The 26022-nt window shown below is 36.3% G+C and overlaps 2 protein-coding genes across 5 annotated transcripts in view; both read left to right on the top strand.

Moving 5' to 3' along the window:
* LOC127856467 (cilia- and flagella-associated protein 221-like) overlaps positions 1-7178 on the top strand; it is a 36143-nt gene extending 28965 nt beyond the window's left edge. For 2 of the 4 annotated variants that reach the window (XM_052392684.1, XM_052392682.1), the window contains 5 exons: positions 179-279; positions 2225-2315; positions 4631-4749; positions 6296-6367; positions 7005-7178. In XM_052392684.1, the coding sequence (XP_052248644.1) occupies positions 179-279; positions 2225-2315; positions 4631-4749; positions 6296-6367; positions 7005-7131 (510 nt within the window). In that variant the 3' untranslated portion in view covers positions 7132-7178. Of the gene's footprint in view, positions 1-178; positions 280-2224; positions 2318-4626; positions 4750-6295; positions 6368-7004 lie in introns of all 4 variants that reach the window. The other 2 variants (XM_052392683.1, XM_052392681.1) reach the window with 1 other exon arrangement.
* A 3536-nt stretch (positions 7179-10714) lies between these two features.
* LOC127856062 (lanC-like protein 2) lies at positions 10715-25400 on the top strand. Its single transcript, XM_052392049.1, has 9 exons — positions 10715-10885; positions 12306-12423; positions 12813-13023; positions 13600-13744; positions 16250-16390; positions 17575-17760; positions 19133-19309; positions 20009-20075; positions 21170-25400. Exons 1-9 carry the CDS (start codon positions 10814-10816, stop codon positions 21247-21249), a joined length of 1197 nt encoding a protein of 398 aa, XP_052248009.1. The 5' UTR covers positions 10715-10813; the 3' UTR covers positions 21250-25400.
* The last annotated feature ends 622 nt before the right edge of the window (positions 25401-26022 follow it).

Genomic DNA, 26022 nt, shown 5'->3' with positions numbered 1-26022 from the left:
GATCATGGGTTCGATTCCCACTGTGGCAGCACTCTTTAGATCTACCCAAAAGACAGCAATAACTGGTTCTATGCTGGAAATGGACTCTAGAGTGGGTTAATAATACTTAAGCTTTTGACGCAATCGAGCTATAATAAATAGGTTTAAACGTAAACTCACAACTTGTTTCCTATTGCAGGATGTTGTTCGAGGGATAATGACGTGGAAGAAGTTCCCCTCCCAGGGACTCACGTCTCTCAGCAACACACCTACCCTAACAAATGTGTGGGTGCCGAGGTGGTAAGTGGTGTTTAGGCACATTCCCAATTATGTTAATCAAACAGAAGTTTCCAAGATAATATCTAGATAATATCTAGGTCCTTTGACTTTTTTTTTTGCTGGCGTCGGTTTGTATAATAAGAGTGTGCGCAAAATTATGCCGAACAGTAAATTTTTTTTTGCAATAGCAAGTCCATTTTTATTAGCCATCAATTCATTCAAGTGGCAGGTAAGTTGAATGTGGAGAACATGTCAGATATTACATGACACTAAGGTTTAAATGACCGTAAAGGGATAACTCCTAAAATGTTATATTCTATAAGTCAAATCATGTTAAAAGAGACGACACAGCAGAATAAGGGTGAAATTACTAAAACGATCAATGTGGCATAAATTACCATTTATTACAATTTGCAATTTCATATCCAGTAGGGATAATTGTAAATAGACACAGAACAATCTACATTCTATCCTGATAGAAACAAACTTTGAACAAGTGATGTGTTTCTCAGAAACACAATGCCCCCTTCTTTGAAGACATACATTTGATCTTTGACCTTTAAGGTAGTGCACCTCTAATGATTTCCCGCGATTTCTTCGAAGGTTGAAGAGCCTACTATTAGGTGCCGTAGCCTAGTGGTTAAGGCGATAGACTAGAAATCTTTTGGGATATTCCCGCGCAGGTTCGAATCCTGCCGACGACGTATACTTTTTTGCGACGCGTTTTATTTATTTTCTAACGTCATTTGATTTAATATGGCATATAAGCTATATTTATTGTTAAATATGTTGCAATTTTTATGCACATTTTTCAATTATTAAAATTAAAACAACAGTTATGGCGAAATTGGGTGATTTACTGTTGAAAATACGAACCATGCATGTTGCATTTTTATTTTTATTTCAAAAAGTAAACGGTAAATCTGTCTAGTTCTTGGTATTTTTGCTGTATATAGTGTTTCTATAAAAACTAAGTTTAAAATATGACTTAAATGATACTATTTTGAATTTTATGACACTTTGTTTTTAACCGACCCAATTTTTACTTGGCTGAAATCACTTACATTTCATGGTGCTCTTCCATAGATAAAAATTTGTAAAAAATAAATGTCTGTAAAAGAATACTTATTTCATCTTGTTTAAACTTTAAACACCTTTACAGCTTCTGTACACACCAACTGCATGCCCATATTTGGAAATTTGAATGAATTATGGAACTTTTATATACCCCAGGGGTGAAAATAAACTGGACAAAAGCCGAGCGTGGGGGTGGTTTTGAAAAAATCGGTATATTTTTTTAAAAGCATGGAAAGCCTACCTACAAATTTGCATGTAGTTCAGTGAAATGATGCTGATTAAGAAAATAATTAATTAGATTATATTTGGATATGTGCCCATTAGAGGTGCACTACCTTAAGGTTGACCTTGACCTTTCACCACTCAAAATGTGCAGCTCAACGAGAAGTAAGTAAGAGATTGAATGGAGAAATGAAAATTAATTTGTTTTAATTTTTGACCTTTGACCTTGAAGGATGACCTTGACCTTGACCTTTCACCACTCAAAATGAGCAGCTCCACGAGATACACATGCATGCCAAATATGAAGCTGATGTGTTCAAGATTAAAAAAGTTATGATAAAACTTTAACGAAGGTAAAAGTTTTAGGAAAGAAAAATACAATATTTGACAATTGACCTTGAAGGATGACCTTGACCTTGACTTTTCACCACTCAAAATGGGCAGCTCCATAATATACACATGCATGGTAAATATCAAGTTGCTATGTTCAATATTGCAAAATTTATCAAACTTTAACCTAGGCTAAAGTTTTGGGACAGAATGACAGACAGGACAAAAACAATATACCCCCGATCTATCGATCCGGGGGCATAAAAAACGTAATAATGTGAAATATATCAGGATACAGTGAAGGACATTACATATTTCTTGAACTGGTACTTTTCAGGGATGATCCTTTCGGTAGTGACCTTCTGCCCCTGGAAGGGCCGGCCCCTCTTGAAACCCTTCCATCAGAGGATGCAGAAACCATACTGGATGTGTAAGTTGTAAATTAATAATTGTTCTGGGAAAACTATGCAATAATTGTTATTGGAAAACTGGGCAATAATTGTTCTGGGAAACTGGGCAATAATTGTTATGGGAAAACTGGGCAATAATTGTTATGGGAAAACTGGGCTGAATGCTTGCCCTAAAAGTGTCGTCTGTACAGGCTAATCAGGGGCGGCGCTTTTCGCCTTGAATGGATTTTCATTTAGAAGAGACTTCCTTTAAATTAAACATTAAAAAAAAGCATAAATATTTGTGCTTGATAAGCCTGTGCAGACTGCACAGGCTACTCTGGGATGAATCTTTATGCACATGTTTTAAGACCAGTTTTCTTATCACAAGTCACAATAAATAATCCATATACACAAGCATAACAGTGATGTGTTCAAATCTCCAGAAAGATGTGTATTTTTGCATTAAAATTTAGTAAAAGTGCATTGTAAATTAACTATTCATAATGTTTTGCATAGCAAATTATCGTTTAACTAAGTATTCAGCAGAGTGTGTAACTAGACTAGAAGCCTTTCGGTTGGAGTTCAATGACACAGACCTTTCCCCTGTCAAAACACACCAGAGGCCTTTGTCACATACAGTGACTACATGATTTTTTGGTTATACGGCCTGATATTTTTTTTTCCAAATGAAAACCATATAATGACCTTGGAAGCACTTCCACTTAGAGGCCCCCAGAAATAATACATGTTATTTTCTAAAGGCCAAGTGTGGGTATATAATGAGTTTCATAATAGCGTTGCAATTTTTAAATATACACACACACAAAAATAATCGCAAATTTGTGATTGTTTGAAAACTGTTACAAACATGGTGTGCATCATTCACAACACATTAACATAAACTGTTTTTTAAGTTTTATGTTGTACAAAAAGGGCAGGCATTATGAAAACAATTTTATGGAAGGTCATGCAATCATTGAAAGATGTACATTTTCACTTTTAAATCAAGTATTTATTTATACCAAACAAATAATACAAACTAAAGTCGTACAAGTTCAGACAACTTGATCAAATTAAAAATGAATATTCAAGTTGACATACCTTTTTTCCTTCACTCCAAATTTTCATGTAAAATACCAAAAGAAGTAAAAACGAAAGCCCTAAATCTATGAACCTGACCCTGAGGCAAATTTGATTGTTAATTAGGTTACGATTTTTAATTAGGTGAATTCCTGCAACCCCACCATTACTAGCACTCAAATCTGTCCATTTTCAATTTATATTTCATTGATATTTTTGCACGATATACATTTAAAACTGTTTAAGAAATGTCGACGAACAAAACATAAAGAATTAATGCATAGAAATGTTGATATATGAGTTTACATAAAGAATACTGGGGATAGCTGAAGTGGAAACTACTCTTACCATGTGTTTAATGTGCTTAAATAGTGACAGTATTGAACAGCAAAGATCAAAATAAACATTATATTTCTATGAAAATTTAGAATTATACACATCTGAATAAAAACAACCTCCAAAATGCTGTGAATTGAACAAAGCATTCAAATTAACTTTGGCTTTTTTTATTAATTCAGCCTTTCTCTGGGGAAAACGGGGCTTAATGCATGTGTGTCAATTGTCAACCCAGAGTAGCCTGTGCAGTTGACACAGGAAAACGGGGCTTAATGCATGTGTGTCAATTGTCAACCCAGAGTAGCCTGTGCAGTAGACATAGGAAAACGGGGCTTAATGCATGTGTGTCAATTGTCAACCCAGAGTAGCCTGTGCAGTTGACATAGGAAAACGGGGCTTAATGCATGTGTGTCAATTGTCAACCCAGAGTAGCCTGTGCAGTTGACATAGGAAAACGGGGCTTAATGCATGTGTGTCAATTGTCAACCCAGAGTAGCCTGTGCAGTTGACATAGGAAAACGGGGCTTAATGCATGTGTGTCAATTGTCAACCCAGAGTAGCCTGTGCAGTTGACATAGGAAAACGGGGCTTAATGCATGTGTGTCAATTGTCAACTCAGAGTAGCCTGTGCAGTTGACACAGGTTAATTCGGACAAAACTGTCTGCATTAAAAGGATTTTTTATCTAATCTGGGACGACGCTTTCGCAAACGTAGGTGTCAAATTGGACCTGAAGAAGACAGCTGTAAGATTGTAATTTTTTTTATAAAAGGTTGCAAGTATGCAAAAAAAAATATGCCGGAGCTACTGTAAAGAATACCCCAACAAATTATGATGAAATAAGGGATCTACCATTATAGAATGATAAGTCAGACAGTTGTTTTTCTAGAGAGGTGCTCAAATATTTGCCATTACCTTGTTTCATTCATCAGAGAGGATGAGGATGAGGAGGGCAGGTCGACCTCACGTATGGCTGTGAATCTCACCCCAGAGATGGTGAACGCCCAGTTTGTGTTGATAGACCCTTCAACGCCCACAGACGAGAAAGTGCCAGCGTAAGCTTCAATTTGGTTTCAACCTATTTATTTTAGCTTGATTGCATTAAAAGACTTTGGCTTATCTTCACACTATTGTGTCCGTTTCTTGGGCAGAACCATTACTTGGAGTCTTTGGGGGAGATATAAAGAACACTTCTGCATTGGGGATCAAACTTATGGTCACTTGGCAGACACCATATCCACTACGCCATGGCTCCCTTATGGTGGGATTTTTTAATATTCTTTTTTTATATCATACTTTTAGATGGTTGGCTTGCTCAGCTCTTGGGGATGAGCTAAGGGCATATAGTGTTACACCTTTCTCTGTGTGTTTGTTTGCAGGGACATTTCATTTCCAGCTCATTAATTTGTTGTTCATAATGAGATTTCAAAATAAATTGGCACAAATGATTTATCATAGCAATAGGTCATTTAACACTGAAAAAAACTTCTTGATCTCTTTAAGGTCGCTGTGGACGATTGGATTTTTTGCTTATTCCTTATATGAGTCATGTTCTGAGAAAACCGGGCATAATGCATGTGCGTAAAGTGTCCGCACAGGCTAATCAGGGACGACACTTTCCACTTTAATGATATTTTTCGTTTAAAGGAAGTCCCTTTTTTACCGAAAATCTAGTAAAAGCGGAAAGTGTCGTCCCTGATTAGCCTGTGCGGACTGCACAGGCTAATCTGGGACGACTATTTACGCACATGCATTATGCCAGGTTTTCTCAAAACGCGACTCATATGTATATTTATGTTTACTATATGTATATCGTGAAAGTACATTTGCGTTAATAACGATGTGATTTCAAAAGACATATGCGCAAATGATTATCATATCAAATCAGAATTTATGCTGTACACTTCAAGGTCAAGGTCACAATGGAGGTTTTGCAGACTGAAACATTATTTTCTGTGCAGCTGAACCTTGGCAAAAACCTTGTTCTTACCATTTAGGGAATCTAATATATAATCGTCAGGTTGGGAGATTAAGCAAAATTTACTTTTAAATGCGATAAGGCATTTTTCAATAAATATTTATATCATTGAAATAATTATTGATGAAACTTAAATAAGAGTGAAAATTCTAATCTTTAACTCATCAGTCAAATGGATACAACAACTTCAAAATGCTATACATGTTGTATTTCACACCTAACAGCTCTATTTCAAAACATCTGAAAGTCAAACCATCAATTTGGAATTATAGGAGTGGATTGAGGAAAAATAAACTTATTGTCATTAGGAATATGATAGAATAAACCATGTTGACCACCAACCGGCTTTTGAATTAAATTATAAACTGTATTTGAGCTGCGCTCTGTGAAAAGGTGGTTTTAATGCATGTGCATTAAGTTTGATCGCAGATAAGCCTGTCCATGCACAGGCTAATCAGAGACAATACTTTCTGACTTAACTGGAATTTTTATAACGAGACTTTCTTTAAATGAATGACATCATGAAATCAGAAAGTGTCGTCCCTGATTTATCTTGGATGACACTTTATGCACATTCATCAAACCCTCTTTTCATAGAGCGTGGCCCATTTCTATACTTGCAGTGACGCCTTCCCCCATGGCAACAGGATGCCAGCCACTAACATCCCTGTGTCTGCACATGGGCCAGTGGCCAGGTAGGCTTTATGAGTACCTATAGACACTGTGTTCTTGTTCACCATTTTGGGCGAAAAATACCTGTCTCAGCATGGACGTCAACATCTTGACTATTACATGATTGTCCCCTCTCATGGTTCTGTAGCAAGTTATCGAATACAAATATTATTTACTACAAAACCCTACAATGTTATCTGATATCTTAGTATGCGCACTTAGCACTGGACAACTATTTATATTGTCTGAGCTTGACCAGGAAAAGTGAAAAAGAAGCTTTACTTACCGTCATTTTCTGACTGAAATACTGTTACAAACTGCAAAAACTACAACTAACAACCAAATTGAAGTCTTTCAATTTAACAGTGGAATATTAATTTTTATTTGTGTTCTGAGAAAACTGGGCATAATGCATATGCGTAAAGTGTCGTCCCAGATTAGCCTGTGCAATCCGCACAGGCTAATCAGGGACGACACTTTACGCTTTTATGACATTTTTCGTTTAAATAAAGTCTCTTCTTAGCAAAAATCCAATTTATGCTGAAAGTGTTGTCTCTGATGAGCCTGTGCGGACTGCATAGGCTAATCTGGGACAACACTTTACGCACATGCAATAATGCCCAGTTTTCTTAGAACATTACTCATTTTATTTGTTTTCAGAGAGAACAGAGAGGCGGAGCTTGAATATTTCATGACAAAGAAGTACAACAAACTGGGAGCCAAGATTGAATCTAGGAACCAAACTCTCAACCATTTCCTCACGAATAAAAACCTCCAGTTGAAATAAACATTTTGGACTTAAAATTGAAAAATATACAAATATTCAGAAAATCATTCACTGTTTTATGGTTTGCTTGGCACCCAAATATGAACAGGATTTGTCCCATTAAAACAAAACAATAAATTGAATTAATTAACTTGCATCAGTTGGCTGTTGGCTGTTATATGCAATGTTTTGTGATGAAGTTTTGAATATTGTAATGATAATTTATTGTTTTTGTTTTACGTTAGTAGTGATTGACAAGTATTTGACTTTTACTTCAAACAAAAAGTTTTGATTTCTACATGTTAATCTTATTTCATATACTATTTCTAAAATATATTGGAATACATTTTTCAGAAGACATATGGCAGATAAAAACCTGTCTCACTGTAAACAACAGAACAACTTCAGGAAAAAAAACTTGTATGAAATATAATTGCGATAAAATTCGATTGCATTTATAGGAAATATCCTATTCTTATTGAAACATGTGTGTGTTTTTAATTTACTTAAAAAAAATAGCATTCTTTCACTGTAAAACTTAAAGAATCATTCCTTTATGTATGCATAATTTTGCAATGATATATATATTCATATATATATATATATATATATATATATATATATATATATGTTTAACAATTGTAAAACTGATATCAACCAATCAACAAAGGCGTTTTGTCTTTAATTTTAAACTAATGTATAAGTATGTTTAATATTTTTGTAGCAGAATATGTGCCCCTCTCGTTTTCAATTTGTGTTACTAGTTCAGTGGTTTATACTGCCTTCTTATGGTCAGCTTAACTGAGCTTGTATTTGAGCTATTCACTGTTTAAGCATCTGATGAAAAGGTTACTCAATTAGTATACTGGTTTTCTGTTCCTTAAATTGTTATTTAATTATTGTGAGCATGTACGATTCTGTGTTTTATAAATCTGTGTTTTTGTTGTTGTTAACAGCACAACACATATTGAAAAGGTGAAACAAACTGTCTTTACTTGTATGTTATCAAATGAAATGTGTCACTGTATTAATTTTAGGGTCCTTAAGAAGGGAGCTGTTTATTTGCAAAACAGTCGGTTATGTTCGATTCAAGTCTCTTTTTATTTTATAAAATAACATTCCTTGTAATAAAACTGTGATATTTGTTTATTGTTTATTGCATGTTGTGTGGTCTCCAGGCTTCATAAATATTAATAAATATTTATCTATATATTTGTTGCACTTTTTTGCTATGATCAAAGGCAGATTTTCAAAACCCATTCATGTTGACGTTTATCGCCTCCCATAGCCTTAGCTTGTTGACATTGATCAAAACACTGATCTGAGATAGATGACTATTTGCAAGAAAAGGGATAAAAACAAAATTATGTGATGCAATTTATACCATACTTTTTATTAGAATTTGAAGACTGGTGGCCAGAAATGGAAAAACAATTAATTGAAAGCCTTAATTTTTTTGTAATGTAGAGAAAAGGGATTTTCTACACCTTGTATGATGATCCTAAAGTTGTGTGGGAAGTTTCAATTGAATATCGGTGTTAGTTACAGATACTAGTATATAAACTTCTTAAGTGCTAACCTTATCCTAATGTTCATCTTGTATTTATCTATATAAACCATTTAATAATGCACAACACAAAATAGTTTACAGATATATGAATTACCAAATTGATATGAATGAAAGAACACCAAACTTATTTATGTTAATCAACTATTTGAATTTTGTATTTTCAATCAACAATTGTTGAATACTTAGTAGAGATACCAACGTTTGATAAGCTAACCTTAAAAGTGGTGACAATCGCTGTTTTATGCTGCAATCTGTTGTTCAGTGTAACTGTTGGTCTCTGCCGCAATATCTCCACAGTCGCTGTCGCCCTTCAACTTACTGCAAAAGTACAAACATGAGCAAAAGTGTTTGTGTATGTTGTTTGCAAGGGTTTGATTATTGTATTATAAAGCACTTATTCAATCATGTTACATATCAACATGCTAGGTTTTTTTTTTAACCAGGTTTTCCGAAGGAAAAAACTGGTTATTAGATTGGCAAATGTGGGCGGGCTGGCTGGCTGGCGGGCGGGCGGAACAAGCTTGTCCGGGCCATAACTATGTCGTTCATTGTCAGATTTTAAAATCATTTGGCACATTTGTTCACCATCATTGGACGGTGTGTCGCACGAAATAATTACGTCGATATCTCCAAGGTCAAGGTCACACTTTGAGTTCAAAGGTCAAAAATGGCCATAAATGAGCTTGTCCTGGCCATAACTATGTCATTCATTGTGAGATTTTAAAATCATTTGGCACATTTGTTCACCATCATGGGACGGTGTGTCACACGAAAGAATCACATCAATATCTCCAATGTCAAGATCGCCACGACTAAAAATAGATTTTTTTTTAAAAACAAACTTACAAAGGGGGTTAATTTTGTTTGTTCATTTCAAAAGTTCAGTTTGAGTTTTCTCCCTTTATCAGATTTTTTTTTCACAATGAAAACCTGGTTTTGTGACAATTTTGTCCCTTGTTTTTTTTTTATATTTGTTTTGACCTTGCAGTCAAGGATAACCCATGAAAGTGCCAGCACTTATTTCCAATGGGGTCCTTTTTGGTTTTGCTGAAGAGACAGCATGCAGAAGAGTCAGTATTGAGATACAAGGATTGGGTGCGATACCCTAGCTCTTTACGAATAGATCCCATGGTTCTTTTACATGCTCAGTGTATAGCACCGATACACACGAGAATTAACTGCGTTTCATACCAGTACATCTCTAGTTGGGTGGGAAACACTGGAAGCATTTCTGAAATTTACAGTGCCCTGGCCAGGAATTGAACCGGGGACCTCTGGAATGGTAGTGTTACCACTCGACTACTGCACTCCCCTGATACAGATTATAGGACACAAAATATATAAACATTCACAATGCATTTAAACTCCGTTTAGCATAATGAATATTAACTTGAAATAATCAATAGGCGTTGATTCAATGTCCTTGTCTGTCAACGTTACTGTATGTCCTGAAAAGTTCGGGATATTTTTATGGCCGTCACTGTCCTCCTGCTCCTCCTAAATATGCATAAAAACATGCCATGGATAATATTGTGATTATGCACAGTTTTTGAAACATTTGTTAAATATTATATGACATCAGAAAAAAAGAAAACTAATGTACTTTTTAGTATATGTATTTAATAAGTGCATATGTTATTGTCAGGAAAATTTTCGTTGAAAAAGTCTAAATAGTCGGCCATTAAGGAGTTTGTATAGGTCCCTGATTAAACTCTATTGAAATGCATCAAACCAGTAGTCAAGTAGATTCTAATTGGAAGACCTATATACGTAAATTTAAATGACTGGTTATGATTTGTTTTATTCAATAATAACTACGGAATATCAGTATTTGGGTAACAGTAGTAAACGTCTAGTATTCTGGTATTGTACGCAAATATATTGCCTGTCAATAATACCCGCAAGGGGAGTTGGACAGTATAGATAGATAGATAAATTAAACATGTTGCGTTAATTAAATACAGACAGTAGTGGCATTTTACGAACAAAGGGAGACAACTGTTACACAAGTGTCCGTAAATAACAACTGTAAAATTGATCAATAGCCACCGTGTAAACAAAACTGAAATTTGACAACTTCATTAATGCTTAACAACGACTTGACTTCTGTCATGATCTTATTTACAGCGCACTATGGAGGAAAGGCATTATCCAAATAGATTAGAGGATTATCGTGGACAGTCCTTACTCGGAGATGACGGAAAAGTAATTATTACCACAACTTTATATAGTTTCGGATATTGATATTTTCGGATATTTATAATTAGTTTAAAGCTATTCATTTTAGTTCGACTGAATTAAAAGCCTGGGGCTTATTAAGAAAAAAGTTCAAAAGGAAGTATGCATTCAGCTTGTGACAATCTAAAGATAAACCCTTTTGAATTGCTGTATATATAAAAACTAGGGTGAAACGACCAAGGAATTAGGGCGAAACAACCTAGGGCAAACGGGTATTAGGAAGAAACGACTCAGGGGCGATCAGGTATTAGGGCAAAACGACCCAGATGCCTCTTAAAAGGGCAGATGTGTCTATTGTCTCTCATAAACAAGGGGATTAGCACTAATTTACTCGCCCCTAGGCAATGTTTTGTTATTGCATTGTACACACATCCCCGAACGTTCAATTATAATTACCCTTGTGATCCTGAATGCTTCATCTATCGATGGTTGATATAACATGTGGTTTGACTGGCCAATGAAAGAGAAGCAGCAAATGGAAGCAACTGATATAGGGGGTCTGAAAATTGCTGACGTTAATAATTTGTGAAAAACAAATAATTTTGGAATCAATTAAAGAGGTAATATGGATAATCATCATTAATTTGAGCCGCTGAATTTCTTTGTCTAAGTCCAAGGCCCATAACTTTGCCACAAAAAACAATTAACGGAAACGAAATTATTACTCTATCTGTAAGTCATGTAGGTAAACTCACTCATCAAATGTAGGCGAACATTTTAAAGTGTTTTGAAAAAAGTCCAGAAAATAAGAGATTGATGGACATATGGACAGACAGACTATGACTGCTATATGCCACCCTACCAAGGACATAAAAATCAGCTCAATTTATTCCTTTAATGAATTAACACAGATTTACAACTCACCAAAGCATGATAATGGACTTATTTCCACTAGACTGTCTTGGCAAATGCAATGTGGTCAGTAAATGTACAATAAAATAAAACTAGTTATATAGAATGACCAATGAGCATCTTGCATTAGGCACATTCTTGATTATAATTGGACATTAAAAGTACAGGTATTGAATCAGCTTTCATGGGTAAACACAAACTTTAGAGAGGATAGAATTCAAACAAAAAGTAAATGGTCATTATATGAAAAGGGAACAAATTGATCGGGACTACACTTAATATGTAAATGTATTGACAATTATCGATAAACATAATAAAACTTATTCTGCTTTTCAAGATTGTTAGTTTGCATTTTGAATTTAAAAAAAAATCAAACACTCCTAAAAATTGTAGATCTGGTCCCTTTTAAACAATAAAATATATTGATAATTTTTTAATTGTAAAAATGTTAACATACCTAAAAATATCAATTCGCTAACAGATGTTTAAATAAACTTCTGTAACAAAGTTGCTTTAAAGTCTTCATATGTTAAAGTTTTTGGAGAGGCTTCGAAAGCCTATACAGCAAGGCATTGATCATCTGTTGGAACGGCTCTATTCCGGATTGGAAACACAGACTGATGATGACCACTCTGTCTATACTGGAATGGGAGGTACCAGTACATGCATAGAAAGGCAATGAATTGAATGAGAAGAAACACATACACAGAATTAAGTGAAATAAGTGTACATTGAAAAACAATTATATTTTAACCACAATTGCCCTCATTTATTCTTTGAATTCTACTCTATTTTCATATATAAAATCAAGGATCCTTCCGCACATGTTAGGGACCATAGGTTAAACAGCTTTTGCTACTTTATATTTCGACATTATTTGGAAAATTAAATCTCTGTTGAACAACTTTGACATTTTTTGTTATTTCATGGTATATTTTATAGGATGTTTAAATGTAAGAAATAACATTAAAGTATTTAACTATAATCCTTTGTATTATTCAGAGATAAAGCAGCCGTGATTATTTATCTTCTGTATTTCCAGGCATAGCACTGCTTCATCTACGACTATTCAGTGCCATGAAGCAAGACAGGGGACAGCTTGAGTGTGCGTTGGACTGTTTAAAACCTGCACTTCGGCGCCTCAAGGGTCGTAGAATCTCCTTCCTGTGCGGTGATGCAGGTCCTTTAGCCCTGGGAGCAGTGGTTCATGAAAAGCTGGGAAATGCTGCTGCGTCTGTGGACTGCATAAAAAGGTCAGCAAAAAGATTAATTTTATCCTATTACCAGATGAAAAACGATAGTATAACAACGATAGTATAAACTTTAGCTTTATTTTATCACTATTTTTAGATCAAATTTGGGTTTTTCCAAAAATTGGAGAATATGTTTTTCAACTACAGAAAGGTACAATCGTAAAAAATGCGTTATTATATAGGCAAGCTTCGCGCTACCATGGTTCTAAGCCTCGCATGATTAACTTGATCTTTATCCAAATCTCACATAATATTCTCTATATTTTCTCAATACCAAACATTTTTCATCCTGTAGCACTATGAAAACACTGTTGTTGTTTTATTTCTTTTTCTGTTCATTTCTTGTTCTGAACCAATACATACCTATATGTTGTCTTTTTCAGGCCTTCAATAAGTTCTGTTGTTTTTTGCCTTTCTGGGACTTCTCTTTTACTCAGAACCTAACCTTTTCTTTTACTATCAACTACTATCAACTCATTGATAAGTAGTACTGGGGTAAAATGTGTTTGGGCTCTATTTGTAAAGACACAGTCATAGTAACACATGTAACCGCTCTGAAGCTCTTCCTGTCTCTAGGCTGGAGAAGATGTGCGATGCAGTGTGTGAGGACCCATCACTTCCAGATGAGATGCTGTATGGGCGTGTAGGGTACATGTTTGCTCTCTTGTTTGTGGCGGCAAACCTGGGGCAGGATAGAATACACCAAGATATTGTACTAAAGGTATTTATTTAAACTGATTCTCACTGACTGACTGTTTGTGTAATTTTGACTGCATATCATACCATATTTTATTAAACGAGTTCAGGAATTTTGTTAGTAAGCAAGCCTTTGGCGAGTGTCGGATCTTTTTTATCACATGCTTTTAAATGAGCACATTAAATAAATATTAACGCAAACATAATGAAAAATCCCGCAAAATAACAAAATGCAATTGGTCAATCGAACGAAAATAAGCCAATGAAAACGCTTTAAAAGTATATTACACATGTGTAAGATATAAATATTCTTAATGGTTATATTACATGGGAAACAAGGCATGTGATAAATAAATTCATCTCAACATATTGTTTTAAAGTGACCATAAGAGCTTAATTGAAAAGTTATTATCATGTATAATTAAGGGTAAAATGAATAACTAACAGTGGGGAGATAACTTTCTTGTGCATGATATGATTTCAAAATAAATTGGCAAAAATTATTGTCGTACCATCATACCAAGATAAAGTACTGCGCCTAATGTGTCGCAATCACAGGATGGTATTTTTTCTGTTTTTTATATCATTTTTGCTCAATGTATGGAGCGTGTTTATCAAGAATTCTACAGATTTCATCTTCAAATTGCTCTACAAAAGTATCTACTTTGTCTGCTGTAATTGACATTTCATTGAGGTCGTTAGTAAATGCTGAGTGGTCTATGTTTTTAAAATTTCGAAATGTTATTGTTTGACTTTTGATGTTTTCTTTTTGTACTTTGGTAACGACTTTAACTACACAATGGTCCGAAAAGAAAGGGCCTGGTTCTCACGAATTGATTTCAATACCATTTGTAGCCTCAGTGCTTACAAGGTCGAGTGTATTTCCCTCTGTGTGTGTGCTGAACTTGACATGTTGTTCTAAACCCATTGCTACAAAAGAAATTCTTAAATTCAGTCACAATACTGTTAGTTTTGTTGATGTGCAAGTTGAAATCTCTAAGAATCATAAGATTTGAATAGTTGGGAACAATTTCCTCTAAGAATTCGAAAAATTCTGTCAAAAAATTGATGTTCAGTCCATGATGATTGTGATCTGTAAACGCCAATTACATTAATTGTAATGTTTTTGAGAATTAATTGCCAAAGACAATGTTCAAATGTCCGGGTTTTACTACTTGACACTTTTCGTACAGTAACCCCAGTCCGACATGTTAAAGCCACTCCGCCGCCTATTCTATTTGAACGATTTACAGTACTCATTGTGTAACCATTTTGATTTAGGTCTGAGGTATCTATTTGGTGTTGCATTTCATCTGAAAACCAGGTTTCTGTGAATACGCCTGAATACGGCAAAGTCGATTTTTTCTTCTCTCAGATATTGACCAATCAAAACATCTTTGTTTCTGACAACAGAATGACAGTTCAATGTAAGGCAAGATATTTTTTCATTTAGACCATTTAGTGTATTGCATTTCTTGGGGTATGAGAGGTTGTTTAAGTTTGCATCTGAAATGTTTTGTGTGCTGTGTCTTTTCAAAGATATTACAGTTGGAATTTGTGGTGGTAAACTTTGTAGATTATTTAAATTTACTCCACTATTTGTGCCCCATACACGTAACTCTTGATCCCTACCACCTCGGACACCTCTATATTTCAAAAGATTGTATTGCTTTAAAATGGTTAACGTTCCTTTGTTTGGTATTGTTTGATTTCTCGATACTGCAGATAAATCCAATAATTGGTCTCTATTATATCTTATCAGACACATTGTGATTGCAAGTAAGTAAATCCGTTGAGAAAGTGTTCATCACATGTAAAATATTAATCCCTTGAGAAAGTGTTCACCACAGAAAAATATTAATCCGTCGATAAGATATTCCTAAAATATTAACACATATCAAATTGTTTCTACTAATATTCTACTTTTAACATATCTTTTTTAAAAGATATATAATGTATTGCATCCGTCAAACATTAATATCACTGACAAAAATCACATTTTTCCTGTCACTGGTATTCTCAAAATAATCCAAAATATGAGATCACAAATTTTTGGCAGTCTACACTTTGGCGCACTACTTCACATACATACAATAAAAGTATACAAATTGGTTGGCAAATATGTGCTCAGCTTTTATGTAAAGCTCGTTACATTTCAGGTGTACAAGTGTGTGATAGACTCAGGGATTAGGTAAAGCTCGTTACATTTCAGGTGTACAAGTGTGTGATAGACTCAGGGATTAGGTAAAGCTCGTTACATTTCAGGTGTACAAGTGTGTGATAGACTCAGGGATTAGGTAAAGCTCATTACATTTCAGGTGTACAAGTGCGTGATAGACTCAGGGATTAGGTAAAGCTCGTTACATTTCAGGTGTACAAATGCTTGATAGACTCAGGGATTAGGTAAAGCTTGTTACATTTCAGGTGTACAAGTGTGTGATAGACTCAGGGATTAGGTAAAGCTCATTACATTTTAGGTGTACAAGTGTGTGATAGACTCCAGGATTAGGTAAAGCTCGTTACATTTCAGGTGTACAAGTGTGTGATAGACTCTGGGATCCACATGTCCCAGCAGCAGGGCTGGAGGCACCCGTTGATGTACGCCTGGCATGACAAACACTACCTGGGAGCCGCACACGGACTGGCTGGCATTTACTACATGCTCATGCAGGTTGGCCATTTAACTTGATGGCATTTACTACATGCTCATGCAGGTGGGTCATTTAACTTGATGACATTTACTACATGCTCATGTAGGTGATTTAACTTGATGGCATTTACTACATGCTCATGCATGTGGGTCATTTAACTTGATGGCATTTACTACATGCTCATGCAGGTGGGCCATTTAACTTGATGGCATTTACTACATGCTCATGTAGGTGATTTAACTTGATGGCATTTACTACATGCTCATGCATGTGGGTCATTTAACTTGATGGCATTTACTACATGCTCATGCAGGTGGGTCATTTAACTTGATGGCATTTACTACATGCTCATGCATGTGGGTCATTTAACTTGATGGCATTTACTACATGCTCATGCATGTGGGTCATTTAACTTGATGGCATTTACTACATGCTCATGCAGGTGGGTCATTTAACTTGATGGCATTTACTACATGCTCATGCATGTGGGTCATTTAACTTGATGGCATTTACTACATGCTTATGCAGGTGGGTCATTAAACTTGATGGTATTTGCTACATGCTCATGCATGTGGGCCATTTAACTTGATGGCATTTGCTACATGCTCATGCAGGTGGGTCATTTAACTTGATGGCATTTACTACATGCTCATGCAGGTGGGTCATTTAACTTGATGGCATTTGCTACATGCTCATGCATGTGGGTCATTTAACTTGATGGCATTTGCTACATGCTCATGCAGGTGCACCATTCAACATTTTCCCACTCAGAAGCAGAGTGAAAATGGCTGCATGCAACCAACATGAGACCAAGGTTTATGCTGTTTGCTGCTCATCAGTATCTGAGGGTTGGACATGAAGCCTTTAAAACTTGACTCTGTAAAGAAAGGTTTATAGAAGTGTTAAAGGGTCTAAGGCCTATATATATCTGGCCATTCTTTAATTTAGTTTACGGATCCATCATAACTTATCTCTGTCTATAATATTTTTTCCACTTTTTCCTCTACGTGAACATCTGTGGATTGATCAACACAGCTAGGGTGCCAGTACCCTGGGATATAATACATGGGATAATAATATGGCAGTCAATATGGGAGACAAATAAGTCATGTTCTTGAAGTGTTTTTTTTTGTTCGTGCATTTCTTACATGTCTGAACCAATGAATAACACAATAAAAAGATACAAAATTATTTTATGTTCTAGGTGAGCAATGAATCTGTTAAAAAGTACGTAGAAGAGCTGGTTAGACCATCTTTGGAATGGATGCTGACTCTTCAGTTTCCATCAGGCAATTGCCCCTCATCCATCGGCTCATCGACCGGGGATAAACTTGTACATTGGTGTCACGGAGCCCCTGGTTGGATCCACACGTTTATATTGGCACATAAGGTAAAAATGGGCTTTATTCACGTATGAAAGTGTCGTGCCAGATTAGCCTGTGCAGTCCCCAGATTAGCCTGTACAGTTCCAGTGCCAGGTTAGCCTGTGCAGTCCCCAGATTAGCCTGTGCAGTCCCCAGATTAGCCTGTGCAGTCCCCAGATTAGCCTGTGCAGTCCCCAGATTAGCCTGTGCAGTCCCAGTGCCAGATTAGCCTGTGCAGTCCCCAGATTAGCCTGTGCAGTCCCCAGATTAGCCTGTGCAGTCCCAGTGCCAGATTAGCCTGTGCAGTCCCCAGATTAGCCTGTGCAGTCCCCAGATTAGCCTGTGCAGTCCCAGTGCCAGATTAGCCTGTGCAGTCCCCAGATTAGCCTGTGCAGTCCCCAGATTAGCCTGTGCAGTCCCAGTGCCAGATTAGCCTGTGCAGTCCCCAGATTAGCCTGTGCAGTCCCCAGATTAGCCTGTGCAGTCCCCAGATTAGCCTGTGCAGTCCCAGTGCCAGATTAGCCTGTGCAGTCCCCAGATTAGCCTGTGCAGTCCCAGTGCCAGATTAGCCTGTGCAGTCCCCACACTTAACGCACATATATTAGCCCTATATCTTCGAACAGTGATAAACTTGTACATTGGTGTCAGGAAGCCTTTGGTTTGATCCACATGTTGATACTGTCATATAAGGCATGTTAACTAGTTTGAACCTATTTATTTTTAGCTCGATTGCATCAAAAGCCAAAGGCTTATTGAAATGCTCTTGAGTCTGCTTTCCGGGTAGAACCAGTAATAGGCTCTTCTGTACAGCTTTCCGGGTATAAGCAGTATTAGGCTCTTCTGTACTGCTTATCTACTAAAGGAGCATGCTGAAATGCTATTGAGTCTGCTTTCCAGGTAGTACCAGTATTGGGCTCTTCTGTACTGCTTATCTACTTAAGGAGCATGCTCCCACAGTCGGGATCAAAACTGGCAGACACCATATCCATTAAGTCACGACGACCTTGGCACGTTGATTGAAGGCTTTGTGCAATATTGACATATTTTGTAGGTTGTAGCCTATTGTTCATTTGATTCAGAAAAATGTGTAAGGGTGAATTTGTTCATGCTTTTAGGTGAATGAGTTTAGAATGCTAGTGAATAACAACCTGATCAGGTTTTATCATTTCAGTCTTGGTAATATTAATATGTATCCAAAATATTCTAGTATCTGGATCTTACTATATCCAAAATATTCTAGTATCTGGATCCTACTGTTTCCAAAATATTCTAATATCTGGATTCCACTGTATCCAAAATATTCTAGTATTTGGATACTACTGTGTTCCCATGATCCCAATGTTATAGAATCTCTATACATGTATTCCCATATTGTCTCAATATTTATTCGTGCACCAGAAATTTGGAGAGGATCGCTACCTCCAGGCGGCCATACGTTGTGCGGACATGATCTGGGAGCGGGGACTGCTGATGAAGGGGCACGGGATCTGTCACGGGACCGCGGGCAACGGGTACGCCTTCCTGGCCATGTATCAGATGACAGGTGATCAAAAATATCTGCATCGGGCCTACCAGGTTGGTTTGCTGGTCTTGGAACAGTGTTTGTGTCAGTGTAATATATATGTTATAATATTTAGAGATTTTCCCATTTTAATTCATGCCTTATATTATGGGCACTGTAAAGCAAATCTTACCGTCAGAACATCCTGTACCAGCGAGTTGTGTTGTTGCAACCCTATTTCATATAGCAAAGCTTATAGCATTCTTTATTGCTTCATAGCAACAAAAGACTTATGAGTATTGAATCACTTTTGAGTCTGTTTCTTGAATAGTGGCAGTACTTTGTGTATTAATGCGAAATTTCAAGACTGCTCTAGAAATTGGGACCTGCAGCCAATTGTATAAATCTGGATAACTCTTATCCAGCAGATAACTTTTGGTTATCTTAAATTTTATGATAAGATAACCAAAAGTTATCCGCTGGATTAGAGTTATCCAGACTTATACAATGGCTCCTGATTGCTTGGCGGACATCATATGAGGCTCACTCTTAGAAAAAAGGGTTTAATGCATGTGCATAAAGTGTCATCCAAGATAAGTGTGTGCTGTCTGCGCTCACTAATCAAAGACGACAATTTCTGCTTTAACGGGATTTGTGCTTAAAAAAGAATTCCTTTAAAAAGAAAAACCATAAAAGCCAAAAGTGTTTTTTAATGATTAGCCTGTGCGCACTGCATATGGATATTGTTATCGATGGCTCCCTCTTCTTTTCAGTTTGGGCTGTTTTGCATCCAACACAAACCCTCAAGACTACCTGATGCGCCATTCTCCTTGTTTGAAGGTTATTATTGTTTTAATCTGATAACTCTATTAGGCAAAAAATTGCTTTGTAGTTTCTTTATATAATATAAGCATGTGTTTAAAAAATCTGTTTAGCATTACAGAAAGATGCATTTTTGTTCTGGATTGGATTTGTTACTGAAAACAGCTTGATATTACAGTTAGATTTCTACCTTGTATATAAATTATAGTTAATTCTCTTATACCAGAATAAATGATTGTTTATCCTTTTCGATCAAAACGTAAATATTTAGAGTTGATACAACATATTATTATTATACCTCACTACCCAACTAAAATCCCAAACACCCATTCCAAATATACCATGCACTTGGTGCATAATATATCATGATCAGGTTGTAATTTTGAACTTCAATATATCAAGTGTGTGGGTCTAAAATTACCTACACTGGTTTTCTAAAAATCTGTATCAGAAAGACACTTGTTTAAGATGTACATGTATACAAAATCTACCTTAATGAGCTTTTGATTTTCCAATTACGTTTGCCAGCATTCTATACATATTTAACATACAAATAAGACTGGTTTGTTGTTTAAATTACCATAGGTTTGTTCAGTGTAATGCAATAAATATCTCAGCCGTATTTAAATTGTATCGTTATGTAGCTGCCCTGGATTACAAACAAAATTTACCTGAGCTTTTAGCCTTGGTTCACATCACTCGCATTTAAATGCAATTCTTGTTATACCCCTCCACTGTCTGTGTGTTCTTCATATGAGCCTTGTTCTAAGAAAACTGGGCTTAATGCATGTGCGTAAAGTGTCATCCCAGATTATGGGCTGTCCGCACAGGCTAATCAGGAACGACACTTTCCGCCTAAGCTTTATTTTCGGTAAGGAGGGACTTCCTTGAAACTAAAAATACCATAAAAGCGGAAAGTATCGTCCCTGATTAGCCTGTGCGGACTGCACAGGCTAATCTGGGATGACAATTTACGCACATGCATTAAACCCAGTTTTCTCAGGACGCAGCTCATATAAAAATTATGGGACTCCTTGCTGTTCGTAATTGCGATAACAAACTTGGTGTTGTCTGTTTCATTAGACAGTGATGTCACTTTGGATCTATTACAGGGCTGGCTGGGACTATATACTTTCTCACAGAGCTTCTGGAGCCTTCAGATGCCAAGTTTCCTGCCTTCACCTTGCCCTGATGCCCTGATAAAGCATCATGTATCTGTTGACTGAGGAACATTGATAAATTTATGCCATATTTAACAAACATCATGTGTTATTGACTGACAGAATTTGGAAAAGTGAAGCTGTATTAAACAAACATCATGTGTTTGTTGGCTGACAGACGTTGGCAAAGCTATGTTTTCTTTAACAAACATCATGTGTCTGTTTAATGACAAACGTTTGCATAGCCATTTCACCTTTAACAAACATCATGTGTTTGTTGACTGAAAAAAATTGGCATAGCCATGTCATCTTTAATTAAAAACAAAGTGTCTGTTGACTGAAAAACATACGATTAGCCATGTCATCTTTGCCAAACATCATGTGTCTGTTGACTTAAAAACAATGGCATAGCCATGTCATCTTAACAAACATCATGTGTCTGTTGACTGAAAACAAATTGGCATAGCCATGTCATCTTTACCAAACATCACATGTTTGTTGACTGAAAAACATTGACAAAGCCATGCCATCTTTAACAAACATCATGTGTCTGTTGACTTAAAAACATTGGCAAAGCCATGTCAACTTTAACATACATATGTGTCTGTTGACTGAATACATGGTCAAAGTTACACCATAATGAACAAAGAGCACATGTCTGTTGACTGAATACATGGTCACAGTAACACCATAATGAACAAAGAGCACGTGTCTGTTGACTGAATACATGGTCACAGTAACACCATAATGAACAAAGAGCACGTGTCTGTTGACTGAATACATGGTCACAGTAACACCATAATGAACAAAGAGCACGTGTCTGTTGACTGAATACATGGTCACAGTAACACCATAATGAACAAAGAGCACGTGTCTGTTGACTGAATACATGGTCACAGTAACACCATAATGAACAAAGAGCACGTGTCTGTTGACTGAATACATGGTCACAGTAACACCATAATGAACAAAGAGCACGTGTCTGTTGACTGAATACATGGTCACAGTAACACCATAATGAACAAAGAGCACGTGTCTGTTGACTGAATACATGGTCACAGTAACACCATAATGAACAAAGAGCACGTGTCTGTTGACTGAATACATGGTCACAGTAACACCATAATGAACAAAGAGCACGTGTCTGTTGACTGAATACATGGTCACAGTAACACCATAATGAACAAAGAGCACGTGTCTGTTGACTGAATACATGGTCACAGTAACACCATAATGAACAAAGAGCACGTGTCTGTTGACTGAATACATGGTCACAGTAACACCATAATGAACAAAGAGCACGTGTCTGTTGACTGAATACATGGTCACAGTAACACCATAATGAACAAAGAGCACGTGTCTGTTGACTGAATACATGGTCACAGTAACACCATAATGAACAAAGAGCACGTGTCTGTTGACTGAATACATGGTCACAGTAACACCATAATGAACAAAGAGCATGTGTCTGTTGACTGAATACATGGTCACAGTAACACCATAATGAACAAAGAGCACGTGTCTGTTGACTGAATACATGGTCACAGTAACACCATAATGAACAAAGAGCATGTGTCTGTTGACTGAATACATGGTCACAGTAACACCATAATGAACAAAGAGCACGTGTCTGTTGACTGAATACATGGTCACAGTAACACCATAAGGAACAAAGAGCACGTGTCTGTTGACTGAATACATGGTCACAGTAACACCATGAACAAAGAGCATGTGTCTGTTGCCTGTCAGATATTGCCCCTGTTATGCCATATCTAATTGTGTGCCATTTGTCTGACATTTTTGCACCAGATCTGGAGGATGTTTTCAATGGCCATCATATTAATTTGTATGCTGGCTTCTTGGCACGAAAGAAAGGTGCCTATTAAATTTGATGCCAACAGGTCAAAGATTAAGGTCACCCTACGGATGGGAGTTGAACAAAATATTGACATCTAAAAAAGATAAAAATTAAATTTGTTTGGAAACCTTCCATAAAGAATTTTTATCTCCCATTAGGGAAAAATATATACTTTTTCCATTGGAAATGGGGCCAATTAAAGAACCGGATTATGAATGAAAAAACAATAACACCGTTATATGAAGGTCATTCAAATGCTATATCTGACTATTGGTCAACTAGGTGTTAAAAACAAAAGCTTTTGGCAACTTAATTTACAATGTTTGAAAAACTTGCACTGTTACCGCATTTCCAACGTCCTGTTTCATCACAGAGTCTCTCAAATCAATTAAGCATTTTCAGTTTTTACACTGCATGGACTTCCCTTTCATTGCTTCCTCTGAGTCGTCATCTATCACTGCTGGAAGGGCCAAATAAGCGCTCTTATACTCTCTTTATACTTTGTAAGTGCCTCTATCTGCTTAGCCCAAATGTATGCACTGTTTTCCTCATCCTCGTCCAGCACATCTAGATTTAGGGCATCTTCATTTGCTTCCAAGTCCTTTTCAATGTCTTTCATCACACTTGACTTACTCGTAATAGACCATATTGTTTCAACATTAGCAAAACTTTTTTTACGCTTTGTTTGGCCTGACTGACTCGTAATTGACAAAGTTGTATCAACATTTAGCAAACCTCCCTTTACCCTTTGTTTCACCTTTGTCCATCTTCAAATGAGCCGATGCAGCCAAACATGCTGCATTCCTACTCAGAGCTACACTTTCCTCACAACGATCTACAGTCACAAACTGATGTCACCCTGGCTTTTAACATGAAATTCATTTCCACAACATATCAAGATACCACTATACCTGTGACCATCTAAATGACTATTCTGGTTACTTTGGGAGGAAAGGAATACACCTGTCAATTCTGAGATCAACAAGTCAAAGGTCACAGTTACAGGAGCTTTAACTTGAAATTTGTTTCCGGATTATCTATATAGAAAACTTTGACTTATGATGATTCAAATTGGCGTGCTTGATACTTGGAAGGAAAGCTACATTCAATTAGTTTTGCATTCAAAGGTCAAGATGACAGGGTCTTGCAATGCTCAAGAATCTCATAACAATTGCTGATATGGACGAATGTGTTGTTTATCATATATGTGTAAATTCATTTGTTTGTGCAATTATGATTGCTGTGTAGATGTATAACTATAATGTACTGTTACTGTTGTACTATTGTATGATGATGATAATTATGATGGGGATGACTATTCTGTTTTAAAACTTGTATGTATACATGTGATTGTATATAGGAATGATCATGCAAGGCTATCATTTTACTTAATTGTTGTAATTTATCTTGGGAAAAAAAAAGATACTTGTTATAATTACTTACTTTTTAGCTCACCTGTCACGAAGTGACATGGTGAGCTTATGTGACCGTGTGATGTCCGGCATCCATTGTGCGTGCGTGTGTGTGTGCCCGTCAACAATTTGTTTGTGTAGACAGTAGAAGTCACAGTTTTCATCCAATCTTTATGAAATATGGTCAGAATGTTTATCTTGATGAAATCTGGGTGGGATTGTATTTGGGTCATCTGGGGTCAAAAACTAGGTCACTAGATCAAAAAAACTAGGTCACTAGGTTAAATAATAGAAAAACCTTGTGTAGACAATAGAGGTCACAGTTTTCATCCAATCTTTATGAAATTGAGTCGGAATGTTTATCGTGTTGAAATCTGGGTTGGGATTGTATTTGGGTCATCTGGGGTCAAAAACTAGGTCACTAGGTCAAATAATAGAAAAACCTTGTGCAGAAAATAGAGGTCACAGTTTTCATCCAATCTTTATGAAATTTGGTAAGAATGTTTATCTTGATGAAATCTGGGTTAGGATTGTATTTGGGTCATCTGGGGTGAAAAACTAGGTCATTAGGTCAAATGATAAAAAAAACTTGTGTAGACAATAGAGGTCACAATTTTCATCCAATCTTTATGAAATTTAGTCAGAATGTTTGTCTTGTTAAAATCTGGGTTGGTATCGAATTTGGGTCATCTAAGGTAAAAAACTAGGTCACTAGGTCAAAGTTTAAAAAAAACAACTTGTGTAGGCAGTAGAGGTCACAGTTTTCATCCAAACTTAATAAAATTTGGCCAGAATGTTAATCTTTATGAAATCTGGGTTGGGATTGTATTTGGGTCATCTGGGGTCAAAAAGTCATTAGGTCAAATCATAGAAAAACCTTGTGTAGACAATAGAGGTCATAGCTTTCACCTGATCTTAAAGGGGCCTTTTCACAGATTTTGGCATTTTTTAACTTATTCATTAAATGCTTTATATCGATAAATGTAAACATTGGATCGTAACAGCTCCAGTAAAAAATCAAGAATAAAATTTAAAAAAGGAAAAGAACATTGCCCGGTCCAGGTTTCGAACTAGTGACCCCTGGAGTCCTGCCAGAGTCCTGAAGTAAAAACGCCTTAGCCTACTGAGCTATTCCGCCGAGTACACATACTTGACGTATTTTATACCTTATATAAGCAATCTTCGTAGTTTCACAAAATTTAACGACAAAAACAGAACTCTCCAAATTATGCAATCGTTTCGCGTTGCAACGCTTTATAATTTTTAGGTTTTAAAATCGTCAAAAGATGCATATAATGGCTATATTAGACCATGGTAAATGTTCAGTATTACTGTTTCCTCACAAATATCATAACTAAAACGAAAAATTGCGAATCTGAAACAACTTTTTTCAATTATGTCAATTTACCAAAGCGTGAAAAGATCCCTTTAATGAAATATGGTCAGAATGTTTATCTTGATCTGATTTTGGATCGTATATGGGTCATCTGGGGTAAAAAATCAGGTCACCTGGCCAATTCTAGTAAAACCTTGTG

Source organism: Dreissena polymorpha, chromosome 13 (genome assembly GCF_020536995.1).
Source record: "Dreissena polymorpha isolate Duluth1 chromosome 13, UMN_Dpol_1.0, whole genome shotgun sequence".
NCBI classification, from domain to species: Eukaryota; Metazoa; Mollusca; class Bivalvia; order Myida; family Dreissenidae; genus Dreissena; species Dreissena polymorpha.
The sequence above is the reverse complement of the archived record's forward strand: the minus strand, read 5'-3'. Positions and strand labels throughout refer to the sequence as shown.

Excerpts from the sequence above, each read along its gene's own strand:
- LOC127856062 (XM_052392049.1), top strand. The coding sequence starts at position 10,814 with ATGGAGGAAAGGCATTATCCAAATAGATTAGAGGATTATCGTGGACAG. Across the intron at positions 13,745-16,249 it reads ACCAAGATATTGTACTAAAG|GTGTACAAGTGTGTGATAGA; the intron begins GTATTTATTTAA and ends GTTACATTTCAG. Across the intron at positions 16,391-17,574 it reads TTTACTACATGCTCATGCAG|GTGAGCAATGAATCTGTTAA; the intron begins GTTGGCCATTTA and ends TTTATGTTCTAG.